This window comes from Felis catus, chromosome E2, assembly GCF_018350175.1.
Source record: "Felis catus isolate Fca126 chromosome E2, F.catus_Fca126_mat1.0, whole genome shotgun sequence".
Taxonomy (NCBI): Eukaryota; Metazoa; Chordata; class Mammalia; order Carnivora; family Felidae; genus Felis; species Felis catus.
In genome coordinates this window covers 49,872,198-49,898,319 of record NC_058382.1, presented here as the reverse complement: position 1 = coordinate 49,898,319, position 26,122 = coordinate 49,872,198, and the positions used below count along the sequence as shown (strand labels likewise).

General features: G+C 43.2%; 1 protein-coding gene across 4 annotated transcripts; it reads left to right on the top strand.

Annotated features, from left to right (window-relative positions):
- Positions 1–1,432: 1,432 nt before the first annotated feature.
- Positions 1,433–26,115, top strand: TMEM231 (transmembrane protein 231). Of its 4 annotated transcripts, none has more exons than XM_045046911.1 (9): positions 1,433–2,014; positions 2,628–2,708; positions 4,096–4,153; positions 7,107–7,276; positions 19,817–19,945; positions 20,285–20,428; positions 22,513–22,594; positions 23,739–23,844; positions 24,201–26,115. In XM_045046911.1, exons 2-9 carry the CDS (start codon positions 2,685–2,687, stop codon positions 24,379–24,381), a joined length of 894 nt encoding a protein of 297 aa, XP_044902846.1. In that variant the 5' UTR covers positions 1,433–2,014; positions 2,628–2,684; the 3' UTR covers positions 24,382–26,115. The 4 variants fall into 4 exon arrangements, with proteins under 4 accessions (XP_044902846.1, XP_044902845.1, XP_044902844.1 ...); XM_045046910.1 differs by having other exon boundaries at positions 2,602–2,708; XM_045046909.1 differs by lacking the exon at positions 1,433–2,014 and having other exon boundaries at positions 2,489–2,708.
- The last annotated feature ends 7 nt before the right edge of the window (positions 26,116–26,122 follow it).

Genomic DNA, 26,122 nt, shown 5'->3' with positions numbered 1-26,122 from the left:
GAGGACTTTTCATGAGGGAAGTCTCATTGATGACAAGGGGAGGGATTTTGGCGGTGTGAATGCCAGAAGAAGAGTCTCTGGTGGTTGGTGACGGCGAGGGGAGTCTGTTTAGGGCATTGACAGTCTGGGAGTATTGTTTGGTAACAGGTTGGGGGCTCCATACAGGGAGTGTGACTAGTTTGAGGGGATTGGGTGAGGAGAGGTACTGATGACAAGCTGCGGGTTCAATATTAGAGACAGCCATACTAGGTTGTCATGGACCAAGAAATGGAATTTAAAGAAATTCCATTTCCTTCCTTTATTCATGAATAAATGAGTAAACATTTAAGAAAAGGTACCACAATTATGCATTTGAAGGTAACATCGCACTGATCACAAACAGACCCCTGAACGTTAACTGCAGAGGAGTTAGAGGTGATTGTCAGGCTGGGAGAATTCCCCTGAGGGTTGGTCATAAGACAGGTTTCTATGGCAGTTCAGCAATCACAGCCTAGGCTGTGTGTGTGTGTGTGTGTGTGTGTGTCACCTGCCTGAGCATATGCCTGGAGGTTCTCCAGTGATGTCATTCCTTTCTTGCTAGCAGAGTCATCAGGACAGTCTGCTCAGGGTCAACATCTGTTTATGAGCTGATGAATATTAATAAGAATATTCATTTAATTGGGCACATGATCCTTGCCATGTGCTTGTGATTCTGATGCATCTGAAAGGCTTGTATGTTTGAACATTGTCATTCAGCATTTCCTGCAGTTGTAATTCCTGATGGGTGCTGTGGAATCTAGCTTCATTCTAGAAGTATTTTGGTTATTTTAAGATTGAATGTCTGAGCAACCAAAATAGATTTTTGTTTGCTTGTTTTCTTCTAATGAGGTGAAAAATCCTTTGAATTTCATACCTAGAAATTATTACCGTTGCAATCAGGAGCACTGTTCTAAGTGTTAGGGAAAAGCAGTGAACAGAACAGACAATACTTCTTGCTCCCATGGAGTTTGCATTCTCATGGGACAAGACAAAAAATAAATGTGTCAGGTGATGGTGCGTGCTGTTTAGAAAATAAAGCAGGGTTGCTGACAAGAGTGATGGTAGAATAGAATGCTAAATAGGTGAAGTGGTTGGCATATTCTAGCAACAGGAAGGAAGCCCTTGTGGCTGGAGCTGACTAAACAAGGGGGAGTGTGTTAGAAAATGAGATCAAAGAGATCTATAACAAAACTGTGTTGAGCTTTGAATTCCTCGTGAAGAATTTTGGATCTTATTTAGAATGAAATGAGAAGCCAATGGAGGGGGGTGCCTGGGTGACTGAGTCGGTTAAGTGTCTAACGTCGGCTCTTGTCATTATCTCACAGTTCGTGAGTTTGAGCCCTGCGTTGGGCTCTGTGCTGACAGCTCAGAGCCTGGCGCCTGCTTCGGATTCTGTGTCTCTCTCTCTGCCCCTCCCCCACTCATGCTCTCTCTCTGTCTCTCTCTCAAATGAACATGAAAAACAAAAATTTTTTTAACTTAAAAAAAAGTCAGTGGAGGTTTTTTTTTAGCAGAGGTGTGACATGTTATGGCTTTCCTTTTGAAGTGATCAGGCTAGCTTCTTTGTAGACTGTAAGAGGTTGAGAATGGCAGCCAGGGGAACAGATAAGGCTATGGTGATAATCCAGGTAGAAGACGATGTTGGCCTAAACCAAGATGGTGTCTGTGGAGGTGGTGGAAAGCAGTTGTATTCTAGATATATTTTGAAGGTACAGCTGACACAATTGATGACAGATTGGATATGAAGTGTGAGGGAAAGCCAAAGTCAAGCACTTTGCAAGGATGGAATTGCCATTTATTGAAATAGGGTGGAGCCAGCTTTGGGTGGGGGTGGGGGGGACATGAGAATCAAGGCTTGGTTTTGGCTGTAATGAGTTTGAGATGCCCAAGAGACACATCCAAGTGCAGTTGTGGAGTAGGTAAATAGATCAATGAGTCTCTCAAATTCAAGAGAAAAGTATTTCAAGTTATTGAACTGGATGAGATCAGCTAGAGGGTAAGTGAAAAAAAAGTGAAAATACCTATTTTACAAACAGAATTAAACACTGAGGAATGAAGGTGGATGTTCACCATCTGATAATGAGGGAATCAGTGGAGGGGTTAGAAATTAGACTGAAGGGCGCCTGGGTGGCTCAGTCAGTTGAGCATCTGACTTTGGCTCAGGTCATGATCTCACAGTCCGTGATTTCGAGCCCCACGTCAGGCTCTGTGCTAACAGCTCAGAGCCTGGAGCCTGCTTCGGATTCTGTGTCTCCCTCTCTCTCTGCCCCCTGCCCTGCTCACACTCTGTCTCTGTCTCTCAAAAAGTGAATAAAACGTTAAAAAAAAAAATAAGAAATTAGACTGAAGACCCCTGCTTCCTTTTTTTTTTTTTCAACGTTTATTTATTTTTGGGACAGAGAGAGACAGAGCATGAACGGGGGAGGGGCAGACACAGAATTGGAAACAGGCTCCAGGCTCTGAGCCATCAGCCCAGAGCCTGACGCGGGGCTTGAACTCACGGACCGTGAGATTGTGACCTGGCTGAAGTTGGACGCTTAACCGACTGCGCCACCCAGGCGCCCCCCCTGCTTCCTTTTACAGAGCAGGTCATTGTGTTCTAATCCAAGGCCTGCATATACCATGTTGCACCTGGAAGACCTTAGTGTTTACTTCTTGAGGGAAAGATGCCATCACTCACCAACTTACAGGCATGTAACTTGATGGTCTCACTAATGTGCACTTTCTCTCTTCTAGTTTACCTACTTTCTTGATAATGTCCTTTTCCGGTTCACTATTCTAATTGGCTTCTTCGATCTGCCCTGATGATATACATCACCTTCTTTACCTATCAGGCCATTATATTTAGCTTACTGAATGTTCTGAAAATACTGAATGCCTTCATTGAGGGGGTGACAATTTGAAAAGGTGAGTCAAAAGAAAAAATAGGATAAGGAAAATGTGCAATTACATATTAACAGACATGTAAAACATGCAGAATAAATGGCAAATATTGGAGAGGTATGTGAACATGAATGTTGAGAGGTGGCTAATGCCATGGAGGCCAACACAAAACCGAGTGAGGTTTATCAAGAAAGACTTCACAGAGAATGTGAATCTTATGTTTCAGAGAGAAGGGTACATTTTCCAAAGAGTAAACTTCCCTTAATAGATAGAAACAAAGGCTGGGTTGGAAGAGGGAATTGGGAAGCAATATAGATAAATACTGGTGAAAGGAATGTCGGAAAGCCTTGAAGCAAACATTTAGGCATTTGAAACTTTTTCAAGATAACCCTGAATGAGAGCTTCTAGAAAAGATTAGAACATGGTCAAAATGTGTAGTTTTAAGAGAACAACTCTCTTTGTCCTTAAGGTAAAGTGTATGAAACATGAGACAATTAGGGAAATGGAAACTGAGAACTCCGGTCTCACTTACAAATATATGAAAATGGCACAATATACACAGACCTTGAGCATTTTTAAAAACTCACATTCCTTAAACCACAAAAACTAGCTTCTTCAAATCATGGAATCAAAGAGTAAATATTTGTATCCATTATGATTTTTTTTTAATTTTTTAATGTTTGTTTATTTTTTAGAGAGATAGAGCATGAGCAGGGGAGGGGCAGAGAGCAAGGGAGACACAGAATCCAAAGCAGGCTCCAGGCTCTGAGCTCTCACCACAGAGCCTGAGATGGGACTGGAACTCACAAGCCGTGAGATCATGACCTGAGCTGAAGTCGGTTACTTAACCGACTGAGCCACCCAGGCGCCCCTTGTATCCATTATTATTAAATACTTTTGCAAAGCTCATGGCATCCCAGGGGAGGTACTTCATACACCTAAATTCTCAGCAGTCACCTCCCTGTGTTTCAGCTGTGACTAAGCTGACACTAGCTACAGTTTGTGTTTCCTTCTGTTGAAAGAAGGAACTTTGAAGGCAAACACCTCTTCCTCAGTGTAGAGCCACCCTCAGGAGGCAACTAGAACCATCTATTCTGGAGTCTTATTTTAATGGTTATTTATTTATTTATTTATTTATTTATTTATTTTTTTATTTTTTTATTTCAGTGATGTTAACATACAGTGTTATATTAGTTTCAGGTATGCAATATAGTGATTCAACAATTCTATACATTACTCAGTGCTCATGAAGGTAAGTGTACTTCACCCATCTCACCCATCCCCCCACCCACCTCCCCTCTGGTAACCACCTGTTTGTTCATATAGTTAAAAGTCTGTTTTTTGGGTTGTCTCTTTTTTTCCCCCTTTGTTCTTTTGTTTCATTTTTTAAGTTCCACACACGAATGAAATCATATAGCTTTAATAGTTATTTAAATAAATGAAAGTCATTCACTTAAATCACAGATATAGTATAATGTCAGAATCATAATATAGATTTCAGCCGTACAATTGCTGTATTTAAGAGCTGTGTTGCCACCCCAGAAAAGGTTTTTTTTTTTAATTTTAAATCCAAATTAGTTAACATATAGCATAATAATAATTTCAGGAATAGAATTTAGTGATTCATCACTTACATGTAACGCCTAGTGCTCACCCCAACAAGTGTCCTCCTTAATGTCCCTTGCTCATTTAGCCTATCCTCCTACCCAACACCCCACCAGCAACCCTCAGTTTGTTCTCTGTATTTAAGAGTCGCTTATGGTTTGTTTTCCTTTCTGTTTTTATGTTATTTTTGCTTCCCTTCCCTTATGCCCATTTGTTTTGTATCTTAAATTCCACATATTAGTGAAATCATATGCTACTTATCTTTCTCTGACTGACTTATTTCGCTTGGAATAATACACTCTAGTTCCATCCACATTGTTATAAATGGCAAGATTTCATTCTTTTGGATCACCAAGTAATATTCCGTTGTATACATATATACATTCAAGAGTGGCTGCACCAGCTTGCATTCCCACCAGCAGTGCAAAAGAGATCCTCTTTCTCTGCATCCTCGCCAACATCTGTGGTTGCCTGAGTTGTTCACGTTAGCCATTCTGACAGGGGTGAGGTGGTATCTCACTGTGGTTTTGATTTGTATTTCCCTGATGATGAGTGATGTTGAGCATTTTTTCATGTGTTGGTTGGCCGTCTGGATGTCTTCTTTGGAAAAGTGTCTATTCGTGTCTTTTGCCCATTTCTTCACTGGATTATTTGTGTTTTTGGGTGCTGAGTTTGATTAAGTTCTTTATAGATTTTGGATACTATCTGATATGTCATTTGCAAATATCTTCTCCATCCCGTCGGTTGCCTTTTAGTTTTACTGATTGTTTCATTTTCTGTGCAGAAGCTTTTTATCTTAATGAGGTCCAAATAGTTCATTTTTGCTTTTGTTTTCCTTGCCTCTGGAAACATGTCAAGAAGTTTCTGCAACCGGAGTCAAAGAAGTTGTTGCCTGTTTTCTCCTCTAGGATTTTGATGGCTTCCTGTCTTACATTTAGGTCTTTCATCCATTTTGAGTTTATTTTTGTGTATGGTGTAAGAAACTGCTCCAAGTTCATTCTTCTGCACGTTGCAGTCCAGTTTTCCCAACACTATTTGCTGAAGAGACTGTCTTTTTTCCATTGGATATTCTTTCCTGCTTTGTCAAAGATTAGCTGGCCATATGTTTGTGGGTCCATTTCTGGGTTCTCTATTCTGTTCCATTGTGTCTGTTCTTGTGCCAGTACCATACCGTCTTGATGATTACAGCTTTGTAGTATGGCTTGAAGTCTGGAATTGTGATGCCTCCAGCTTTGGTTTTCTTTTTCAGGATTGCTTTGGCTGTTTGAGGTCTTTTCTGGCTCCATACAAATTTTAGGATTGTTTGTTCTAGTTCTGTGAAGAATACTGGTGTTATTTGGATAGGGATTGCTCAGAAAAGTTTTAAAGCAAGGATGAGTAGTACCAGACCATATATGTCAAAATCTTATGGCTGTTATTGTCATCTTAGACTATGGGGAGGACCCTGGATAGTTTTCCCAAATGTTCATGTCTTGACCTCTCAGGTGTCTGTGTTGTTACGATCTCAGCTATTCTCTTCATCTAAAAGACATTTCTAGGTTGCCTTCAAAATAGAGGCATCAACTACTGGATTTTTCTCTGAACACACTACCTTTTGGAACTGCAATGTGATCCTTCAGGGCCTCCTTCTGCCAGGAAATACTGGCTGGGGGTGGGGGGGGGGCGGTGGTGATAGTGGTGGAAGCATTCAATTAAGTGATGAGCCAGTGTCATCTCTGTGGAGGACCCCAGCTTCCCTTAAAACCGGTGGCGAAGCTTGTACCCAGTATAAGGTAATGAAGTATAGCCGAGAACCATATAGTAATTATCTTTTATCCCTCGAAGATCTCAGAGATTTGTGTCCCGTTTCTCTGTCCTGTTATGGAGTATAGTGAAAGCAACAAATTTTGGAGACAAAGGGACCTGGCTTTGATCTTAGCGGGGCCACCGCCAGAACTACAGCCACATTTGTGTTTTCCTGTAATGTATAGTGTGCTGTGACTGATCGGACTTAAGTATGCACAACATTAGGGATTAACAGTTGACACATAAACAGGTAGTTACTTCAAGTCAACTTTTAGAAAATCCTATTTTGCGCAAGTATTAACACGGGATGGCGACGATTCTGGGCTCGGAAATACCCTTTTTCCACTTAGCGTTTGGAAAAGGGACGTAAGGCCGAAAGGAGGTCTAACGCCCACCAGCGGGCACCGCCCCCTCTTAGCCCCACCCCTACCAAGGCCCCGCGTCCTTGCTATTGGTTCCTTTCGCTGCGCCGTCCGTTGCCGTGGAGACCAAGGCTATGGCAACCAGGAGAAGCCAAACTTGGTCCTTCCTCTGGAACCGCGAGGGCTCCGGGACAAGGGGCTGGACTCCGCGCGGAGTTCATGGCGCTCTACGAGCTTTTCTCTCATCCGGTGGAGCGCGGTTACCGTGCGGGGCTCTGCTCCAAGGCCGCGTTGTTCCTGCTGCTGGCCGCCGTGCTCACGTACATCCCGCCGCTGCTGGTGGCCTTCCGGAGCCACGGTGAGCTTGCCCGCGGCCTCTGAGCGCACAGTTCCCCGCGGCCCGCTGTGCCGGTGCCCGCCTTCGTGACCTCCCCATTGCCCTCTCTATCTCAGGGCTTTGGCTGAAGCGGAGCAGCTACGAAGAGCAGCCGACCGTGCGCTTCCAGCACCAGGTGCTACTCGTGGCCCTGCTGGGACCCGATCACGGTGGGTTCCTGGCCTGGAGCACGTTCCCCGCCTTCAACCGACTGCAGGGGGATCACCTGCGCGTCCCGCTGGTTTCGGTAAGTGGTTCTCCCTCAGGCCTAGAGGCCCACCGGGACTGAGAGAGGGTGGCGGGGGGAGGGTGAGCGGGCCCGGCCTGGGGAAGCCCAGCTTGGGTCTTAAGGGTCGTGAACCCACGAAAATTGTGTACACAGGCACATTGGCCTGTGTATATGTTTAATTTCCCGGGAAGTGACTCTGTTGACTCATTTGACTTCAAGCAGTCCGCAACCCCAAGAAAGTTAGCCACTGCTGTTAGCATGTGTCCTACACAGAGACCCGAAGCCTGGGGATAGCCTGTGTCTCGTCCCCGTCATTTCTGTGGGCCTGGCCTGATGGATGAGTGGTCGCGAAAATTCCTTTATGAATCACAAAGGCCGAAAGGTGTTCTTATTAATTACCCCACTGTGTCGCTGCATTTGTGCATCGCCCCAGAGACCGGCAAGGGCATGCATTTTTAATGCAGACCTGACACGTTGAAGCCGAGGCGCTCATTGGTCAAGCGACCTCCCCAGAATGTGCGGGGCCCAGTCCCGCCTCCCTGGATTTGTAAGGGTGGATGCTGCTCCATTTTGCAGCTGTCCAGGATGAAAAGGAAACATTTTACTGTCTGTAATTTAGTATTTGGTTCATGATGAGTGTTTCCTCTACATTCACCCCCTTTCTGCTCATTTTCTGAAAACATTTTCCTTTAGAAGTATACAAATTCTATTTTTTCTTCTTCTAAAGTTGAATCTCTTTATCCACAAAAAAATTTTTAGTCTGATTGGACATATGAATAACAACAAACAAAATATGAATTCAGATTGTTTTTTTCTGATTACTTTAAATTTTCATATTTTTTTCTGGCGGTAAACATGCATGCTCATTGTAAAATATTAAAGAATTACAAGTATATATAATGACAAAATTAAAGGTACATGTTAGGCATATGTATACTTGTTAATTAACCTTATTCTTTTTAAAATCTGCATAGTATTTCACAATATGGAATAACTGTAATGGATTTAACAATTCTCTCTTGGTGAATGTTTGATGTGCTTTTACTTTTTCACTGTTAGAATACTGCAGTGAACAAGATTTTGAGTAAATCTTGCACCTTTAAACATCAAATTGTGAGGAATTGGAATACAAGCTGTTTGTTGAAATTGTATCAGTAAACATAAAACTAACCAAGGAAATAATTACCAAATCCAGTGAAATAAAAAGTAAGGAAAAAGGAGAAAGGTAAAGGATTTACTTAGTCATAATTATGGGAACACTGAATATAGATTGACTAACCAAAATGAGAGTTAAACTCAGTTGAGGAGTGGAGGGCAGAAAACTAACCTTTCATCTCTCCTTGTGGCAAGTCAATAGAGAATGCCCAACACTGAGAAATACAGAAGTGCCTGTGCCAATGTTATTTAAAGACATGGAGATACATTTCTACATAATCAGTAAATGAGATGAAAATATTTGTCATGGGGCTGGAAGTCTGCTGCGTTTTGTAACAAACATTGTTGAACACCTTTGATTCTTTAAATGATCAGGTATTTTAAATTAATTTTAGAGGCATCTGGGAGGCTCAGTCGGTTAGGCGTCAGACATCGGCTCAGGTCATGATCTCACAGTTGGTGGGTTCGAGCCCCACATCGGGCTCTCTGCTCTCAGCATGGAGCCCGCTTTGGATTCTCTGTCTGCCTCTATCTCTGTCCCTTCCCCATATCTGTTTCCAAATTGCATTCTCCCTCTCTCAAAAATAAATAATAAAAACATAAAAAAAATTACCAGATGGGATTAAAAAATTGATTTTAAAACATAGAACTGGAGTAGGAGATAAATCTCCTTCAGTAACTCCTCACTAATCATTACATGTTGCCCATTTTTATTCTTACTGGAGATGATAATGCCTGTGGAGAAGGGTGACTATGGATGAGAGGCTGTGTCAAGATGTGCTTACTTTTCACTGTATACCCACTGTATTTCTCGTGTTCCACATGCATGTGATTACTTTCCAAAAGTGGAAGCAAAAGCGTTGTTTATTCCAAACAAAAAATTAACTTGCTCGTTTTACTTTAGATTAGTATTCCCTGTCTTTTAAGGTTTTGGTAGAAGATTTTTTTCATCACATTTGTGTATTCCTCTCTCTCATACTCCCTGGTTACTTGAGTCTAAGAATTAATTAGGAAAACTTAAAAATAATCATGAAAACGAGGATACAACATTAGGTTTTATTCATTTGTTCATCCACTAACTGACTGGCTTCCCCAACTGACTGCTAGTTAGCGAGGCTCTTATCTCTGTAACCGGAAACTACTCCCTCAAGAGCACTGCTCATGTTCCCCCTGCTTCGCCAATTTTTCATCCACAAAACCAAGACAATCTCTTATTTTTATGGTGCCCAGAACTATTAATCCTTTTTAATACCAGGTAATTTTACACTATGTAACACAAAGCCAAAGCTCCTTTTTCCTAGTCTTTCTTTCCCCTCCATTCCAGGCCAGTGTCTATAAGTAATCTATGAGTATGTCATCTGTGTTCTTTCTCAGTAAATGATTTGCTTCATTCTAGCTGAGCCCTTGGTTTGAGAATAATTTCCAATCATAAGATACAAATCAATGAGCTAGAAGATATAGTGCAAGTACAGATCTCAACAGCAACTCAACAAATAAACTCATTAGGAATAAGCTTAACAAGAAATGTACAAGGTCTATGTAAATAAAAAGACTGGTGAATGACACAAAAGAGATCAAAAGAATGGTGATTTCTGTCATACTCTTGGATAGGAAAATTCAACATCATAAAGATACCTCTTCTCCCTTGGTTAATCTATACTTTCAATGCATTTTCAATGAAAACTTAACAGTTTGGAGGGATAGACAGAAACTCTAGGACAAAGAGAAGGGTAATACAAGGAGAATAGCTCTATCAGATAATAAACTATACGTTAAGGCCATAATAAGTAAAGCAGTGTGGTTTGAAGAACTTGTATAAAAAGTATAGAAAAGGACTCATATATCATAAAGGTGGCATTTTAAATCAGTGACGAAAGCTGACTTACATAATAAAATGGTGTAGGGACAACTGGGAAGCCATATGGAAAAAGTTAAAATGGAGCCAGGGCTCAGACTCTACACCAGAATTAAAGTCCAGACAGATAAAAATTCAATTTAAAATGTGAAATAAGGGGCACCTGGGTGGCTCAGGCGGTTAAGCCTCCACCTTCGGCTCAGGTCATGATCTCACGGTTCGTGAGTTGGAGCCCCGCGTCAGGCTCTGTGCTGACAGCTCAGAACCTGGAGCCTGCTTCAGAGTCGGTGTCTCCCCTCCCTTGGCCCCTCCTCCACTCATATTCTGTCTTTCTCTGTCAAAAATAAACATGAAAAAAAATTTTAATGAAATAATAAAAGTAATGAAACAAATGGTGGGCGAAAGCTTTTATATCTTGGAATAGGAAAGGTTATTTGAAGTGTGACATTAAATCTAGAAGCCATAAAAGAAACTTTTGGGTAAATTCAACTCTATAAAAATAAAAATAATTTTTTAAAACTATTGGCATGGTAAAACCATAAGCACAGTCAAAACACAAATGACAACTAGGAAAAAGTTTTATTATTTGTATCACTTGTAAAAAGCTCCTTTCCCTAACATACAGTGCCTACAGATCTATAATTAAAAGACCAAGCACCCACTAGAAAAACAAAGAATGTAAACAGTTCAGAGAAAAGGAAACACATTTGACTCTTAAATATATGAAATCACACGCACGATTAGAGAAACGCAAAGAATATATTGAGATGCCATTTTTTAATCTATCAAATAGGCAAAAATTGAAGTGTGACAACACCGTGGTCAAGACGTAGGGAAGTGTGTGAGCACATTCGTGTGCCACTGATGGGAGTGTAGATTGGAACAACCTCTTTGAAGGAATACATGTCCTTATTTATCAAAACTACAGATGTACAGGCCTGCTTCAGGCCTGCTTCAAGCCTGCTTCCATTTCCAGCCAGGTACCCTAGGTTTGTGCACACATGTGAAACGAGTTATGTAAAAAGTTGCTTATTGCAGCATTGTTTGTAATTAGGTAAACAACCCATGTAGTAATAGAAGACTCAGCAAAGAAATTGTGGTACATCTGCCCAGTGGAATGTTGCATAGATTTTTTTTTTTTTTTTTTTTTTTTTTTTTTTTTTTAGTTTATTTAGTTTGAGAGAGAGTTCCTGTGCAAGTGGGAGAAGGGCAGAGAGAGAATCCCAAGCAAGCTCCATCCTGGGCTCAATCTTAAGAATCATGAGATCTTGACCTGAGCCAAAATCAAGAGTCCTAGGCTTAACTAACTGACCCCAGGTGCCCGGCATAGCCATTTTTTTAAGTTATTATTTCTTTAATTTTTTTTAAATATTTGTTTATTTTTGAGAGAGAGAGACAGAGAGAGACAGAGTATGAGCAGGGGGAGGGACAGAGACAGGGGAAGATACAGAATCTGAAGCAAGCTCCAGGCTCTGAACTGTCAGCACAGAGCCCAATGCAGGGCTCGAACTCATAAACCGTGAGATCATGACCTGAGCCAAAGTCGAATGCTCAACCAACTGAGCCACCCAGGCACCCCTAAGTTGTTTTTTATTATTATTATTATTATTATTATTATTATTATTATTATTATTATTAGAGAGAGAGAGAGAGTGCATGCATGCACACACACAAGTTGGGGAGGGACAGAGAAAGAGGAAGAAAGAATCCCAAGCAGGCTACACTCTAAAGCAGGTTTGACACGGGGCTCGAGCCCACAAACTGAGATCATGACCTGAGTTGACATCAAGAGTCAGACGCTCAACGAACTGAGCCACCCAGGCACCCCTAGCTATTTTTTTAATGAAGTGGATCTCTGTATATTGAATTGCCTCCAAAAGAAATTGGTAAGTACAAAAACCAAAAATTATATATTGTAAGCTTCCATTCATATAAAAATAATAGAAAAAATAGCAACATATGTGTGTGTGGTTGTATACACATATACACACATGCATGTTCTTTCTCTGGAAGGATTCAAAAGACACAACATTGATTGCTCTGGGGAAGGAATTAAGTAGCTAAGGTTAGGATGGGAGAGAAACTTTTTCACTATATATTATTTTGCTGTATACCCTTTTACCTTTTAAATTTTGTATGATAAGAGTGTAATACATATTCCAGATATTTAGACTATAACGACAACAATTTTTAAAGGAAAAAATTTAGAAAGTGCCCAAGTAAGGCAAAAACAAACCAAAAACAATAACAGCTGCTAAGTACATAAAGTGACACAGCCGCTTTGGAAAATAGTTTGCAGTTCCTCAAAAAGTTAAACTAGAATTACCGTATTTTCTAGCACCTCCATGCCTAGGTATATGTGTACCCAAGAGAATTGAAGACCTATAGCTAAACAAAACCTCATGCACAAATGTTCATAGAGGCTTTATTTCTAATAGCAAAAAACCCAACCCAAATGTCCATCAACAAATGAATGGATAAACGAAATGTGTTATAGCCATACAATGGAACATTATTCAACCACAGAAAGGAAGGTTCAGTGTGGATGAACCTTCAAAACATGCTAAGTGAAAGAATCCAACCACAAAACAGCACAGCGTATGATTCCATTTATATTAAATGTTCAGAATAGACAAATCTGTAGAGACAGAAATTAGGATTCCACAGGCTTGGGGAATTGGGGAAGGGGAGAGATGGGTAGTGACTCATGTGCTTGGGGTTCCTTTTCTGGATGAAGAAAATATTTTGAAATTGGAACTTAGATAGTGGTCATCGTTGCACAACTTTTGAATATCCTAAAATCTACTGAATTGTATATTTTATCATATGTGAACTAAGTCTCAGTTTTGTTTTAAAGCAGGTGGGTGATCTTATGGTAATACACCAGGGAAGCAGTGGTTTTAGGTCAAGGTTTGACCAAATGCTGGGGAGTGGCTTTGTGGTTGCTAATTTGGGAAAATGCCTCAGCAGTCAGAAACGGCCTTGCTTCTCCTTTTGGTCAGATCACCTTGCACGGCGTCTCTAAAGTCCCTATGCTTTCAAAGTCTGAGTTTCTGGTTGTTGCTATTGTTGCTAATGACAGAAGGAAAAAAAAAAAAGCACAGGGTGACCTCTCTCTTCAATAAGGTGAAGGTGACTTAGCTCTTTAAGGCATGTGTGGACCCATAGAATATGGGGGCTGAAGGCTATAAAGGGATTCAGGAAGGTGAGTGGAGAGCATCATGCATTTGAGATACCCATTTTGTTTTCACATCTCTCAAATCAAAATCTGTCCTCTCTAAGGTATCTTACAATAGCTGCTGCCGGGAGACAGGCTTGGCATAGTCCTCATTGCCTACCCATGTGCAAACATCAGATGTGCCAGGGTCAAAACTTCCAGAAGGGACAACGGCATCTTGAAAGAAAACCCCAGCAACAATAATTAAACATTATCTTAACCCTGAGAACCAAATGTTGGCCATTTGGAAGGTTCAAGAGGCACTTAAAAATAGGCTAGCTCTACATAACTTTTAAAATTTGTATTTGAGGGAGAGAGAGAGAGAGAGAGCACGCATGTAAGGTGGGAAGAGGGGCAGAGGGAGAGAGAGAGGCTAATTTTAAGCAGGCTTCATGCTGAGCATAGAGCCCAACGCGGGGCTGGGATCATGACCTGAGCTGAAACCAAGAGTTGGATGTTCAACTAACTGAACCACCAAAGCGCCCCATAATTTTAAAGCCTGCTTAAGAGCCCAGACCAATGGATTTTAGTTAATTTTTTAAAAATATTTTAGGGGCGCCTGGGTGGCGCAGTCGGTTAAGCGTCCGACTTCAGCCAGGTCACGATCTTGCGGTCCGTGAGTTCGAGCCCCGCGTCAGGCTCTGGGCTGATGGCTCAGAGCCTGGAGCCTGTTTCCGATTCTGTGTCTCCCTCTCTCTCTGCCCCTCCCCCGTTCATGCTCTGTCTCTCTCTGTCCCAAAAATAAATAAACGTTGAAAAAAAAGTTTTTTTTAAAAATATTTTATCAGAAAAAAAATTTTATTGGGGCACCTGGATGGCTCAGTCAGTTAAGCGTCTGACTTTGGCTCAGGTCATGATCTTGCGGTCGGTGAGTTGGAACCCCGCATCAGGCTCTGTGCTGACATCTCAGAGTCTGAAGCCTGCTTCGGATTCTGTGTCTCCCTCTCTTCTCTCCCCTCCCCACTCACACTCTGTCTCTCTCTCTGTCTCTCAAAAATGAATAAACGTTAAAAAATTTTTTAAAAATATTTTACCAAAAGACAAAATTACATAGAAAAGCATGGCTAACATTGAGTCACAAAGTGATGCAAGAGTATCAAAATGTAAAGAAGTTTTAGGAATCCCTAGATCAATTTATTATGTATATATATGTATATGTATATACATGTATAGTATATACATATATATGTATGTACATATATATAAATAAGTATATACATATATATTGTTTTATTTGAGAGAGAGTGGGTGAGCAGGGAAGAGGGGCAGAGAGAGAGAGAATCTTAAGCAGACTTCACACTCAGCACCGAGCCTGACGTCGGCCTCAATTCCACGATCCTGGGATCATGACCTGAGCGGAAATCAAGAGTCAGACACTCAACTGACCAAGCCATCCAAGTGCCCATATAATAGGTGCTAGGATATAAAGTAATGGTGCATTTTATAATTGTTGGTATCTTAGGTTCATTGAAATGCAGGTAGCAAGGATTTGATGAGTCTAGGGGCCATAAATGAGTCTATTGGTCCCTACTTTGCTGGAGACCGAAAGACTGTGCCAAAGAATATTTTCAACATTAAAAGAAAAAAATGAAACACCTAATGATGACAAGTAATACAGCACGATGGACAGTGGTATACACTAAGAAACTAAACTTGGGGCGCCTGGCTCACTCAGTTGGTACTCCATGCAACTCTTGATCATGAGTTTGAGCCCACATTGGGTATAGAGATTACTTAAACATAAAATCCTTTGAAAAAAATTAATAAATTAACCTTTGATGAAAGAATATGATATGAAAGAATTAAAAGGCATGAAAGCAAACAGGGGCCTAACAAAATTCCAACAAGCCATCAATACTATAGAATCTCCGATGGGGAAAATGTTACAAGTTGGAGCCCTCCGGAAGTAATGGCGGTGATTAAATTTACAGCAACTCTCACAGTCAGGTGGTGTGCATGTCAGTGGGTCTTGTTCCGCTCCACACCCATCCTCCTCCACCCTGCCTTGTCCTGCTCTCTGAGTTGCTGAAAACCACATCCTCCTTTGCCCACTGGCTCTCTGTGAAGCTCGGCCTGTAGGAGGCATGATGAGCTTACTTCTGGGAGTGGGAGAAAACTTGAAACTGCAACCAGAGGGAAGAACCATTGCCCGGGTTAAGCAAACCGAAGGAAGAAGTCTCCAGCCTTATTGATTCCCTCTGGTGGGTTCTTTCTTCCAGGCTCCTGAGGTCTGGGTCCCAGCTCCTTGAGGTAATGCCAGCCTCTTCCCTTCCTTCTGCAGACCTAGGTGTGGTGCTGCTTCCTGCCATCACCCTAACTTGGTACTCCCCCCCCCCCGCCCGCCTTTCTGATCCTCTAATACCTTTGTTACTAATTATTCCCTGTACTACACTCCCTCTGTTAAAGTTATTGTTTACTTTTGTTTCTGTCTTCCTGATTGGCCCCAGATGGATCTAGGCACACTGATGAGAATTGACTAAACCTACCAATGCCTGCATTTATCTCACCTAGTATATTTGTACTGATTTCACATATATCCTAAAGGATTATCCTGCTTTAACCACCAGAAGTCTTTAAAATTAGGGTTCTTTGGGGCGCCTGGGTGGCGCAGTCGGTTAAGCGTCCAACTTTAGCCAGGTCACGATCTCGCGGTCCGTGAGTTCGAGCCCCGCGTCAGGCTCTGGGCTGATGGCTCAGAGCCTGGAGCCTGTTTCCGATTCTGTGTCTCCCTCTCTCTCTGCCCCTCCCCCGTTCATGCTCTGTCTCTCTCTGTCCCAAAAATAAATAAACATTGGAAAAAAATTAAAAATAAATAAATAAATAAATAAATAAAATTAGGGTTCTTTTTTTTAAAAAAGTTTATAATGTTTATTTTTTTGAGAGACAGAGAGAAAGAGAGTGGGGGAGGGGCAGAGAAAGAGGGAGTCACAGAATCCAAAGCAGGCTCCACACCATCAGTGCAAAGCCTGATGTGGGGCTCAAACCCACAAACTGTGAGATCATGACCTGAGTCGAAGTCAGACGCTTAACGGACCGAGCCACCCAGGTGCCCCTGAAATTAAGGTTCTTGTGGGCTATTGTAGAAGGAGCACTAAATAGAGCCTGTAAATCTAAGTCCTAGCCCCAGTTCTGTCACTGGGTCCCATACCCTTTCTTAGCCTCAATGTAATACTGTAAAGAGCTCTTTTTAATTATTGCTAATTTTTACTATAGCTGAGGTATGCAGAGGAATCAGATGGGACAATCAATGGATATACAAATTGCTTCAAATTGCACATATGCCTTGTAAAAATAAGGTACTGGTGTAATTTATGAATTCTCTCAGCCAAACACACCAATTGGGTTTTAGATACTAACCTTGAACTTGTGTTAAAGAAGTATTAGCTCTCTGAATGCCTGCCTTTAGACCTGTTGCACATGTGTTAAGCTTGATTTGAACTCAGCGGAATGAAATGGTGGATGTCATCAGTGGTCCAAGTGCTGGCACAAAAATACAGCCCACCCTGCCCACCCTGCGGGGGTGACAGCCGGACCTGGCGGCAGGCACTTGTGGGAGATGCAGTGCATACATCATTCGTTCAGCCCCCTGCTGCCTTGGCCTCAGCCTCCGCCTCCCTCCTCACCCACTCGGCGGCACTGGCCTCGTCGCTCCCTTAAGCACTGACCCACTTTGCACACAGCGCACAGCGCGGAGCGGGTGAACTTTGTCAGCAGGGATCACTCTTACCCCAGATATTTCTGTGCCTCATCACCTCACTTCATTCCAGCCTCCCACAGTCAGATATTCCTGAAAATTTCCTGTAAAAAATGGCTGTGAAATCCTACCCTGTCATTCTTTCATTTCAGCCTATTTTATCTCTCTTTGTGGCACTTACCACATTTATTTGTTTATTGATTTATCTTCTGCCTCCCTGGCCGGGAACAAAAGCGCCATTAGGGTAAGGAGTTCTGTTTTGGTTGCCATTATATTCCCAGCACCCGACAGTGCCTGGCACCTAGTAGGCCCCTAAAAAAATACTTGACAAAGTAACGTGTGAATTTAACAGGCAGACACTAAATTATTCCCCGGTGTCATATCCCTGTCCTGTGTGAATTTGAAGCAGAAGTGTGTGCACAGACAGAACACAGACTTACAAACTTTGATGCTGGCTTTTTGCAAAAAGATTTGTCCTACCCAACGTTTTCCCCTTGAGTGTTTGGTTTTTTAAGTCTGGGCGTTTTAGTCCTAGAAAGAGGACGAGATTCTAAGTCAAAGATGAGGTTTCAAATCCAGTCTTTACCACTACTAGCCACACATAACAAACCCCTCCATCTCCCTGAACCTCAATTTTCTCGTCCATACAGTGGGGATAATACTCGCTCTGCTTCCCTCAGTCTTTATTGTAAAGATCAAATGAAAAATGTATTTCTGTCCCCCCCACACTGTGTTGGGGTCTGGATTCTTCTAGCAACTCATCCCAGCCACTCTCCTGTCCTGCAAGTGGAGACGTTTGATCTTTGTCTTCCTCTCCAATCCTAAGATCCAGAAGGCAGGGGTCCGCTACATAGAGTTAACGCGACTTTGTCTCGCCAGTCTTCCCAACCAAAGAAAATTCACGGGAAGACAAGGCAGCCTGTTCCCCATCCTACTCAAAATTGCTAATACCTCATTGCCTCAGCGACTTGATCGCCAGCCTTGTAACAGATATCTCTCCCCTACACCTGTGAAGCTGATGGAACAGGACAGGGAAAACAGAATCCGACAGAAGAGAGAGAGGGTAGGCTTCTCTGTCACAAGGCCTAGGATAAGGACATTATTGTCTAGAAGGAAAGACATGATTGAAAGGTCCTGAAAACTGAGCTGGCTTCATCTCAAACAACCGTAGTAGCCCGAAAAAGAACAAAGAATCTCTTCCTTGCGTGGTAGTAATGGCAGAAAGCAAAATGAATCTGTTCACAGAGCATGCAGATGAGAATGTTGATATACCATAGTAGAATCTTTCTGAGGCCCTACAGGGGAAAAGGGTCACTTGTAGCAACAGGATCCAGAGCTGTGCCAAGGAATCGTGTCACAGTGATCTTATTTCAGTGACCATCTTCCCGGTTACTCATTTTAGGGTCACTATGGGGTGGGACTACGGGAGGTGAGGCCGGATTCTGGTGTTTTTTATGAGCCGTCGTTTGCCTTTTTCCTTCCTTAGGTCTCTGTTTTCCCTACTTTCATGTCCATAATTTGTAAATCATCTGTGTAGTTTTAATGCCTCACTGATTTTACATAGCTTCCTTTTTCATTGTGTTGATTGGTACTAAAAGAGGCACTCAGCTTCCAAGCCCCGACATCAATGATGAGAACGAGGTCCAGTATCGATAGGCTAAAGCAAAGATGCTCGTGGTTAAACAAAGTATAGGTAGAGCTCGGTGGTTTTCTTCTGAGTCTGTTTGGGGGAATGCGTAATGAGGAAGATTCATTTCTTTTCTATTTAAAACAATTTTTTTTAATGTTTATTTACTTTTGAGAGAGAGAGCAAGAGTACAAGCAGGGGAGGGGGCAGAGAGAGAGGGAGACAGAGGATCGGAAGCAGGCTCCGCACTGACAGCACAGAGCCTGATGCGAGGCTCGAACTCACAAACTGTGAGATCGTGACCTGAGCCAAAGTCGGATGCTCAACCGACTGAGCCACCCAGCTCCCCTTTTTTCTATTTTAGAAAGCTGACTTCTAGGGGCGCCTGGGTGGCTCAGTCGGTTAAGCGCCCGACTTTGGCTCAGGTCATGATCTCATAGTTTGTGAGTTCGAACCTCGCGTCGGGCTCTGTGCTGACAGCTCGGAGCCTGGAGCCTGCTTCACATTCTGTGTCTCCCTCTCTCTCTGCCCCTTCCCTGCTCATGCTCTGTCTCTCTCTGTCTCAAAAATAAATAAACATTAAAAAAAATTTTTTTAAATAAAAATAAAAAGCTGACTTCTAGAGAAGCAGAAGGCAATTCTAATGTGCTATTTAAATATTCCATGTAAACTCAAGATGTGTTTCCAAAGAAAAAAGAACACACCAGCAGCACAACAAACCAAAAAGATCAAAGGAGTCAACGAAAAAAGAAAAATGCCATCCCGGTGCTGTTGATCTTGCCGCTTCAAGCTCCTCTTCAGTTTGAGAAGCACTAGTATGAAAGTCAGGGGCCACGTACATGGCGTCTCTTTCCCTGATATTGATCCATTTATACCCATTTATTCCTTTGTTTCCTTTGGTGGGGGTGATAAATCCTGTGAATAGCAAAGGAATGGGTCACGTGTACAACAGTGGCTTCTTCCCAGACTCATTAAGGACCAGGGTCACTGGCCCTCTTTGGGTTTCCTAGACTCGAGAAGAAGACAAGAACCAGGATGGGAAAATGGACATGTTACATTTTAAACTGGAGCTTCCTCTGCAGTCCACAGAACATGTTCTTGGTGTGCAGCTCATCTTGACTTTCTCCTACCGATTGCACGTGAGTCCATTCCTTGCGGCAGCCCGTCCCCTCCCTTTTGTCTTTTAATAGAACGGAGCCCTCTCCCTGATCTCTAGGAAAACTCACGCTGCACAAGGCTCTATTATGAGGTGTAGTTTGGGGTTTAATTGAGGGAAATTGAATGCTTCTCATCGGGCTCCTATTAATGTAGGTGAGCTGCTAAGATGCTCAGGGGGTTTTCTGGGCGGGGTGCTTCCTGCATGGCTAACCCTGGTGTTTAAGGGACTAGTAGGCAGCAACCACAGACAGGGATGCTGGGAACACAGAGCCTTCCAATGCGACTGAAATGGCTATCGTCTCTCCTTGTGATGATTTCAGAGGATGTCGACATTCGTGATGCAGAGCATGGCGTTTCTCCAGTCCTCCTTTGCTGTGCCAGGGTCGCAGCTGTATGTGAACGGAGACCTGAGGCTGCAGCAGAAGCATCCCCTGAGCTGCGGTGGCCTCGACGTTCGGTACAACGTAAGGGTGCTTTTTACTGTCCACCTCTTTTGTTTCTCTCTGTTACCATTTCCCAAGTTCTTTGAAGAGGGAGGACATGAAAGTTGGAAATAGCATTTTTCTGTGGGTGGCACAGAAGAGGATTTCTGAGGAATTCTTGCCATGAATTATTTCCAAACATAGAGACAGATACACCTGTATTTGTATCTAAAAAGAGGGGGGGAATCTGTCTTTAAGAACTAAACTGCGTGTTGTTTTTGGGTGCCCGTGTGCACACACACGGCATAATCCAAGCGGTGTTTTGCAGTTCGTGTAAAACACTGGGGGAATCGTACTAACCACCGTTTATTAAGCACATAACATATGCCAGCCCTGCGTTAAGAGGTTTAAATGTATCATCTCATTGAATCATGACAGCAGCCTCGTGAGACGCCTGCTCCTGTCATTTCCCACCTCCCCAGCCTCTTGTCCCATCACGGTCCCCCTGGCTGCTTTCTAGCCACACGGGCCCTCTTGCTGTTCCTCAAGCCTGCAAAAGGAAGTTCCTGCCCCCCCCCACCCCCCCAGGTTATGCACTTGGCCTTTCCCTCTGCCAAGTGTCCACACAGCCTGCTCTGCTACTGCATTCGGGTCCCTGCTGGAATATCCCTGAGCACAGTCCTTCCCTGACACTCCTTTCTAAAGAGCATTCTCCTCCCTGCCCATCACTCCACACCCAGATTTCTTTTCTGTACTTCCACTGGAAATATCAAAGATCTGTTTTCAGTTCTTTGCTAGCTGTTTTTCCCCAGTGGCAAAAGCACTGACATCTTCTATACTGTCACTCCAGTACCTAAAACAGGGCCCGGCACACTGAAAGCACTCAGACAGATTTGTTCAAAGACTGAACTCTCCTTCACACATGAGGAAACTGGGGCGGATAGAGACTAATGAATTTTCCCCAAGTCCTGCTGCTTGTAAATAACAGAACCATGAACTGTCTCTCCGGGGCTGGAACTCATGCATATGATCGCTCATGACTAACCTTTCTTTTACCACATGGGGGGCCACATAAGTTGGGCTGCTCTACTTTTGAAAATGAAATTCAGTGTTATCAGTTATTACAGGCATAAACCAGGACTGTTCCAGATAAATGTATTTATGGTCACTTTAGCCATAATATAAGTTAAAAAAAAGAAAAGGAGGGGGACGATAAGATATAAACCTTTTTTTTTAAGCTTGCTTATTTTGAGAGAGAGAGAGAGAGCAGGCATGCACGAGCAGGGGAGGGGCAGAGAGAGAGAGGGAGAGAATCCCAAGCACACTCAGCAACGTCGGCTCAGCACAGAGCCCAACACGGTGCTGAAGACTGCAGCTGAGTCTGACACTTAACTGACAGAGCCACCCAGGCACCCCAAGATATAAACATTTTATATGAAGGTTTATATAGTAGCATATGTCAACAGGAATGTGATATTAGAAGGCAGGAGATCGTTTCCTTCTTCAAAGGATTAGATGCTTATTATTTGTACTTTATCCTATTTCCATTTCTACACTTAAAAGAGATAAATTACAGAGCATTCAAGGAAGAGCAAGAAAAAGACAAAGGGGTTGAAAATATGGTCTCCTTAAAAAATGTAAGGAATTACTGCTCCCCTTGGAATAGAGAGGGGTATTTTATAACTAGCTGTAAAACCTGTGAAAGGTGGATATTGACCCCTGTTTCTATCCCTGCAAAAGGGAAGACTGAACATAGATGATTTAAATTATTGGGGTGGCTCAGTCGGTTAAGCGGCCGACTTCAGCTCAGGTCATGATCTCGCAGTTTATGAGTTCGAGCCCCGCATCGGGTTCTGTCCTAACAGCTCAGAGCCTGGAGCCTGCTTCAGATTCTGTGTCTCCCTCTCTCTGCCCCTCCCACTCTCTCTCTCTCTCTCTCAAAAATAAATAAACATTAGAAAAAATTGTTGCACGGGAGGTCATCCATCCTTGAAGAAAGAGTTACTGATGCCTGAGTAGGCCACCATGCACGAGAGGCCAGTCTCAGCTGTGGGTGGGTGGGAGGAGAGAAGGATGAGTGGAAAAGTGGCTGGGGGCTCACTCCACACCCTCCTGCCACATCCCAGGTGTCTGTAATCAACGGGACCAGCCCTTTTGCCCGTGACTATGACCTCACCCACATTGTTGCCGCTTACCGGGACAGGAATGGTGAGTCATGGGTACAATGCACTCAGCTGCTTCTCCAGGACCTTCCAGGTCAGTGGGAACATTGGACAAAACCACAACTGGAGCTCTTGTCATGATAGAAATGTCCAAGCCAGTGACTACTCAGTGATGGGAGGGGAACAGGCTACCCAGGGTCTGTCCTTTTCCTCCTGATCTAAAGACCCCGCCCCCCGCCCCTGCCACCGCTACTCTTAACGTCCAGCAGGTGAGTGCTCATTTATGTCCCATGTTTATTGATCACTAGCTTGATGGATTTCTTTTTTTTTCTGTAAACGCCTAATTGAGTTGCTCCCCCACCACACCTGTAAAAGGAACCAAAGACAAATTGCTAACCCTGGCTTTCAGCTAGAAGTAGGGAATGTGACTGACTTACCCCCAAATAACCAGCTGAAGTAGAGCAGAGGGCCCAGTGTTCTGGCTGGAACGCTGAGCGTGTCCATCCCTCACAGAGGAAAGGCTCTCGGGCCAGTGTGTGTGCTTGACTCAGCACACTGGTCTGGTTGGCCGTCTGAGGTTTCCTCTAAAGGCATCTGAAGCATTACGTGGCAGCCGGACATCGTAGATACTACCCACACACATTTATCAAGTTGTGAGGACCGCAATGCCAGTACTTCTTCCTGAATTTTTGTAATACACTGGTGGCATGATTCCCAATCCAGAGGAATGTTAAAACAAAAACCCTCATCTACAACTTTTCTTTCTTTATTCCTCCCAGCCTTTGTCCATATGCAGATTTTTTTTATACAGCTCTTATCATAGTTTATAAAACATTTTAGGATCCAACTTTTTTTTTTGTACTTCGTAATGTAAATATTTCCCCGCGCTACTACAAAGTTTTAATTGGTTATATTTTTAGTGGTAGCATAATATTCCTTTGCTTAGCCATTCAACAGTGGAAGAACACACAGACGGTTCCAAGTTTGTAACATAAATATTTTGACAAGTGTTTCAACAAATAATTTGTGAGCAGCTTTGCACAGTCAATTCTCTTTCCTTCTGAGTCATTTTTTTGGGAAAAGTTCTGACATGCAGAATTTGCATGAGGGGTCAAAGAGTACTTTGATAGTCCTCATTATTTTATTGAGAGAGCATTCATGGATTGATTTAACTCCTGCTTGTGTTGCAGTAACCACCGTCCTGATGGACTCCAACCCCATCTGGCTGGTGGGAAGGGCCGCCGAGGCTCCATTTGTGATTAACGCCATCATCCGGTACCCAGTGGAAGTCATTTCATATCCTTTCTGTTAAAGAGCCATAGTAGCTCAGTTTCAAAAACAGGAAAGTGCCTCCCTTGTCCCAAGAAGGGACAGATATGGGAAGCCTCAGATTGGAAATTGCTTAAATGACTCCGTCTGCTGTTCGTGCAGGGACAAAAAACAAACAAACAAAAAAAACAACCTCATTTCCTCTTCATATCTCTGGACGATTCTTCAGACCAGAATCATCCATATGTATGTATTAATAATCTTCTATCGTCCCTTTTATCATAAGGGCATTTGAAACATTTTTGCCATTTCCTGTCTAAACTAAACCTTTGGCTTAACTTCCACTTAGAAAATATCATCTGTGACTCCTTAACTGGCTGTACTTATCTACCAGGATTCTGGGAAATGATAAAGTTTGCCTGGATCCAGTATGTCAGTATCCTGCTTATCTTCCTCTGGGTGTTTGAAAGAATCAAAAGATTTGTGTTTCAGAATCAGGTGGTGACCACGATCCCTGTCACCATAATGCCCCAGGGAGAACTGTATAAGGAGCACTTATCATAAGAAGACCATTTCTGAGAACTAAGCAGGACCCTGGCTACCTCAGCCTTGTCTTCTGGGAACGGCCATCTTAAGAAATTTTTGCAAAGAGCTCCTCATGGACACGTGCCCGTGTGTGTCCTTTTCCTATCAGAGACAAAGGACAATCCGTTGTAAGTTTTCTCTACGCAAATTCCATGTCTTCTAAGCACCTCCACAATCTTCAGGGACTAGTTTGTGGAAACATCCAGAGGTTCCTGAAGGCTATAATTTGCTTTTTTTTTTTTTTTTTTTTTTTTTTGCCTTAGACTTGAATTTCAGGAGAAAACTGCAGTCAGTTCAGAACTCTTGGAAAGAGTCCCATCTCTGGTCAAGCAAAGACTTTTCCTCTCTTGAACTGAGAAACATGCTATGCATTTCTTCCCACTATTGTAAACCACTTTTTACTCTTTTCAGGCCTCTCTTGTGAGAGATATGCAAATCAGTAGCACTTTCCACTCCTGAGCATCTAAATTTCCCATTCAGAACTTTGGTTTCCAGAACTGAGAGGTCCTTGAGGGGGAGAATGGGAGCGAGAGAAAGGGAGCGCTGGAGAGCACATGCACGCACACGTGTCCGGTGGGCGACTCCAGGACACCGGGACCATCCACCTGCCCTCAGGCTAACAGACAGTGGTCTGTCATCAGCTGGGCTGAGCAGCCCTTTATCCCTGCCCTGCTGTGGCTGGCTTTGTGCCCTGCCTTTTGCCCTGTCTGTGCCCCTGGAACAGCAGGCTGAAGCCAGAGTGCTCTTTCGTTCACAGTCCCCTCCGCAACAGTGGGGGAAGTAAGGATTGTAACAACAGTTTCTTTCTCTCTGGCCCTTACCCAACAGCCTGGACACTTGCCACTCCTCCTCCTTGACAGCCCTCCCCCACTTCTTGGAAAGGACGCGGGTGACAGAGGACCTGTTGTTGGTATTGGCTCCCACTGCCAACAACCACAGAGTTTGTTTGGAGGGCTAGCAGGAGACCCAGCTACTTGTATTTCCCGTGATGAAGGGACAGGGTGCCCGTCAGAGTGAGCAGCTTTGGGGAGAACGAACAAGGTGCACTGAGAGGGTAAAGAGGATGCTTGCCCGCCCAGGACAGCCTAATCCGGCCTGGTTGTTAGCAGAATGACAAGCGGTCCGACAGGATCAACCTCCTGCCTAAGTGAGTGTCATCAGGATGGGACTGCTGAAATGGGCCTCTGTTGCACACGGAAGGCTAGTTCGCCGTTCCTGGCCTGAGGAAATGAGCTGTCCTCAAAGGACAGATGGATCTGCTTTATGATCCCAAGATGTCACTGGCACTGGAGACACGCCTGCTCTGAACCATGCTTCAGGCCCACCCACCCACACACTCCTCTACACGTGTATGCCTCAGTTTACCTTGGAGATTCAGTTCTCATTTCCAAAGCACCTTTTCTTTCAGGCTGACCAAGATAAGAGTTTTGGAAACAGCCGCTTTGAAGTATTCAAGCACAAAACTAGCTTAACACTGGCCCCTCTGCCTTGTCTTTTACTATCTAGGGCTGTTTATATACCTACACATTTTTTCTTGGGATTTAAATGAAAAATGGTTTCTGGTTTGAATCACAAAAAGGTAAGGAGAAACGGGAAGATAGCTAAAGACATGAATTAACACCGCTTTGCATTTTGTTAAATTATTTTCAGGCAGAACTTGTATAAAGAACCATGATGTTTTGTACCTTTCTAATTAAAATATTCAAAATGGAAGGCTGCA

What these genes read in the sequence shown, in the direction of transcription:
- TMEM231 (XM_003998257.6), top strand. Translation starts at nt 6,873, where the DNA reads ATGGCGCTCTACGAGCTTTTCTCTCATCCGGTGGAGCGCGGTTACCGT. An exon ending in TGCGCGTCCCGCTGGTTTCG is followed by an intron (nt 7,277 to 19,816) that starts GTAAGTGGTTCT and finishes TGGGTTTCCTAG; the next exon opens with ACTCGAGAAGAAGACAAGAA. An exon ending in CGCTTACCGGGACAGGAATG is followed by an intron (nt 22,595 to 23,738) that starts GTGAGTCATGGG and finishes CTTGTGTTGCAG; the next exon opens with TAACCACCGTCCTGATGGAC.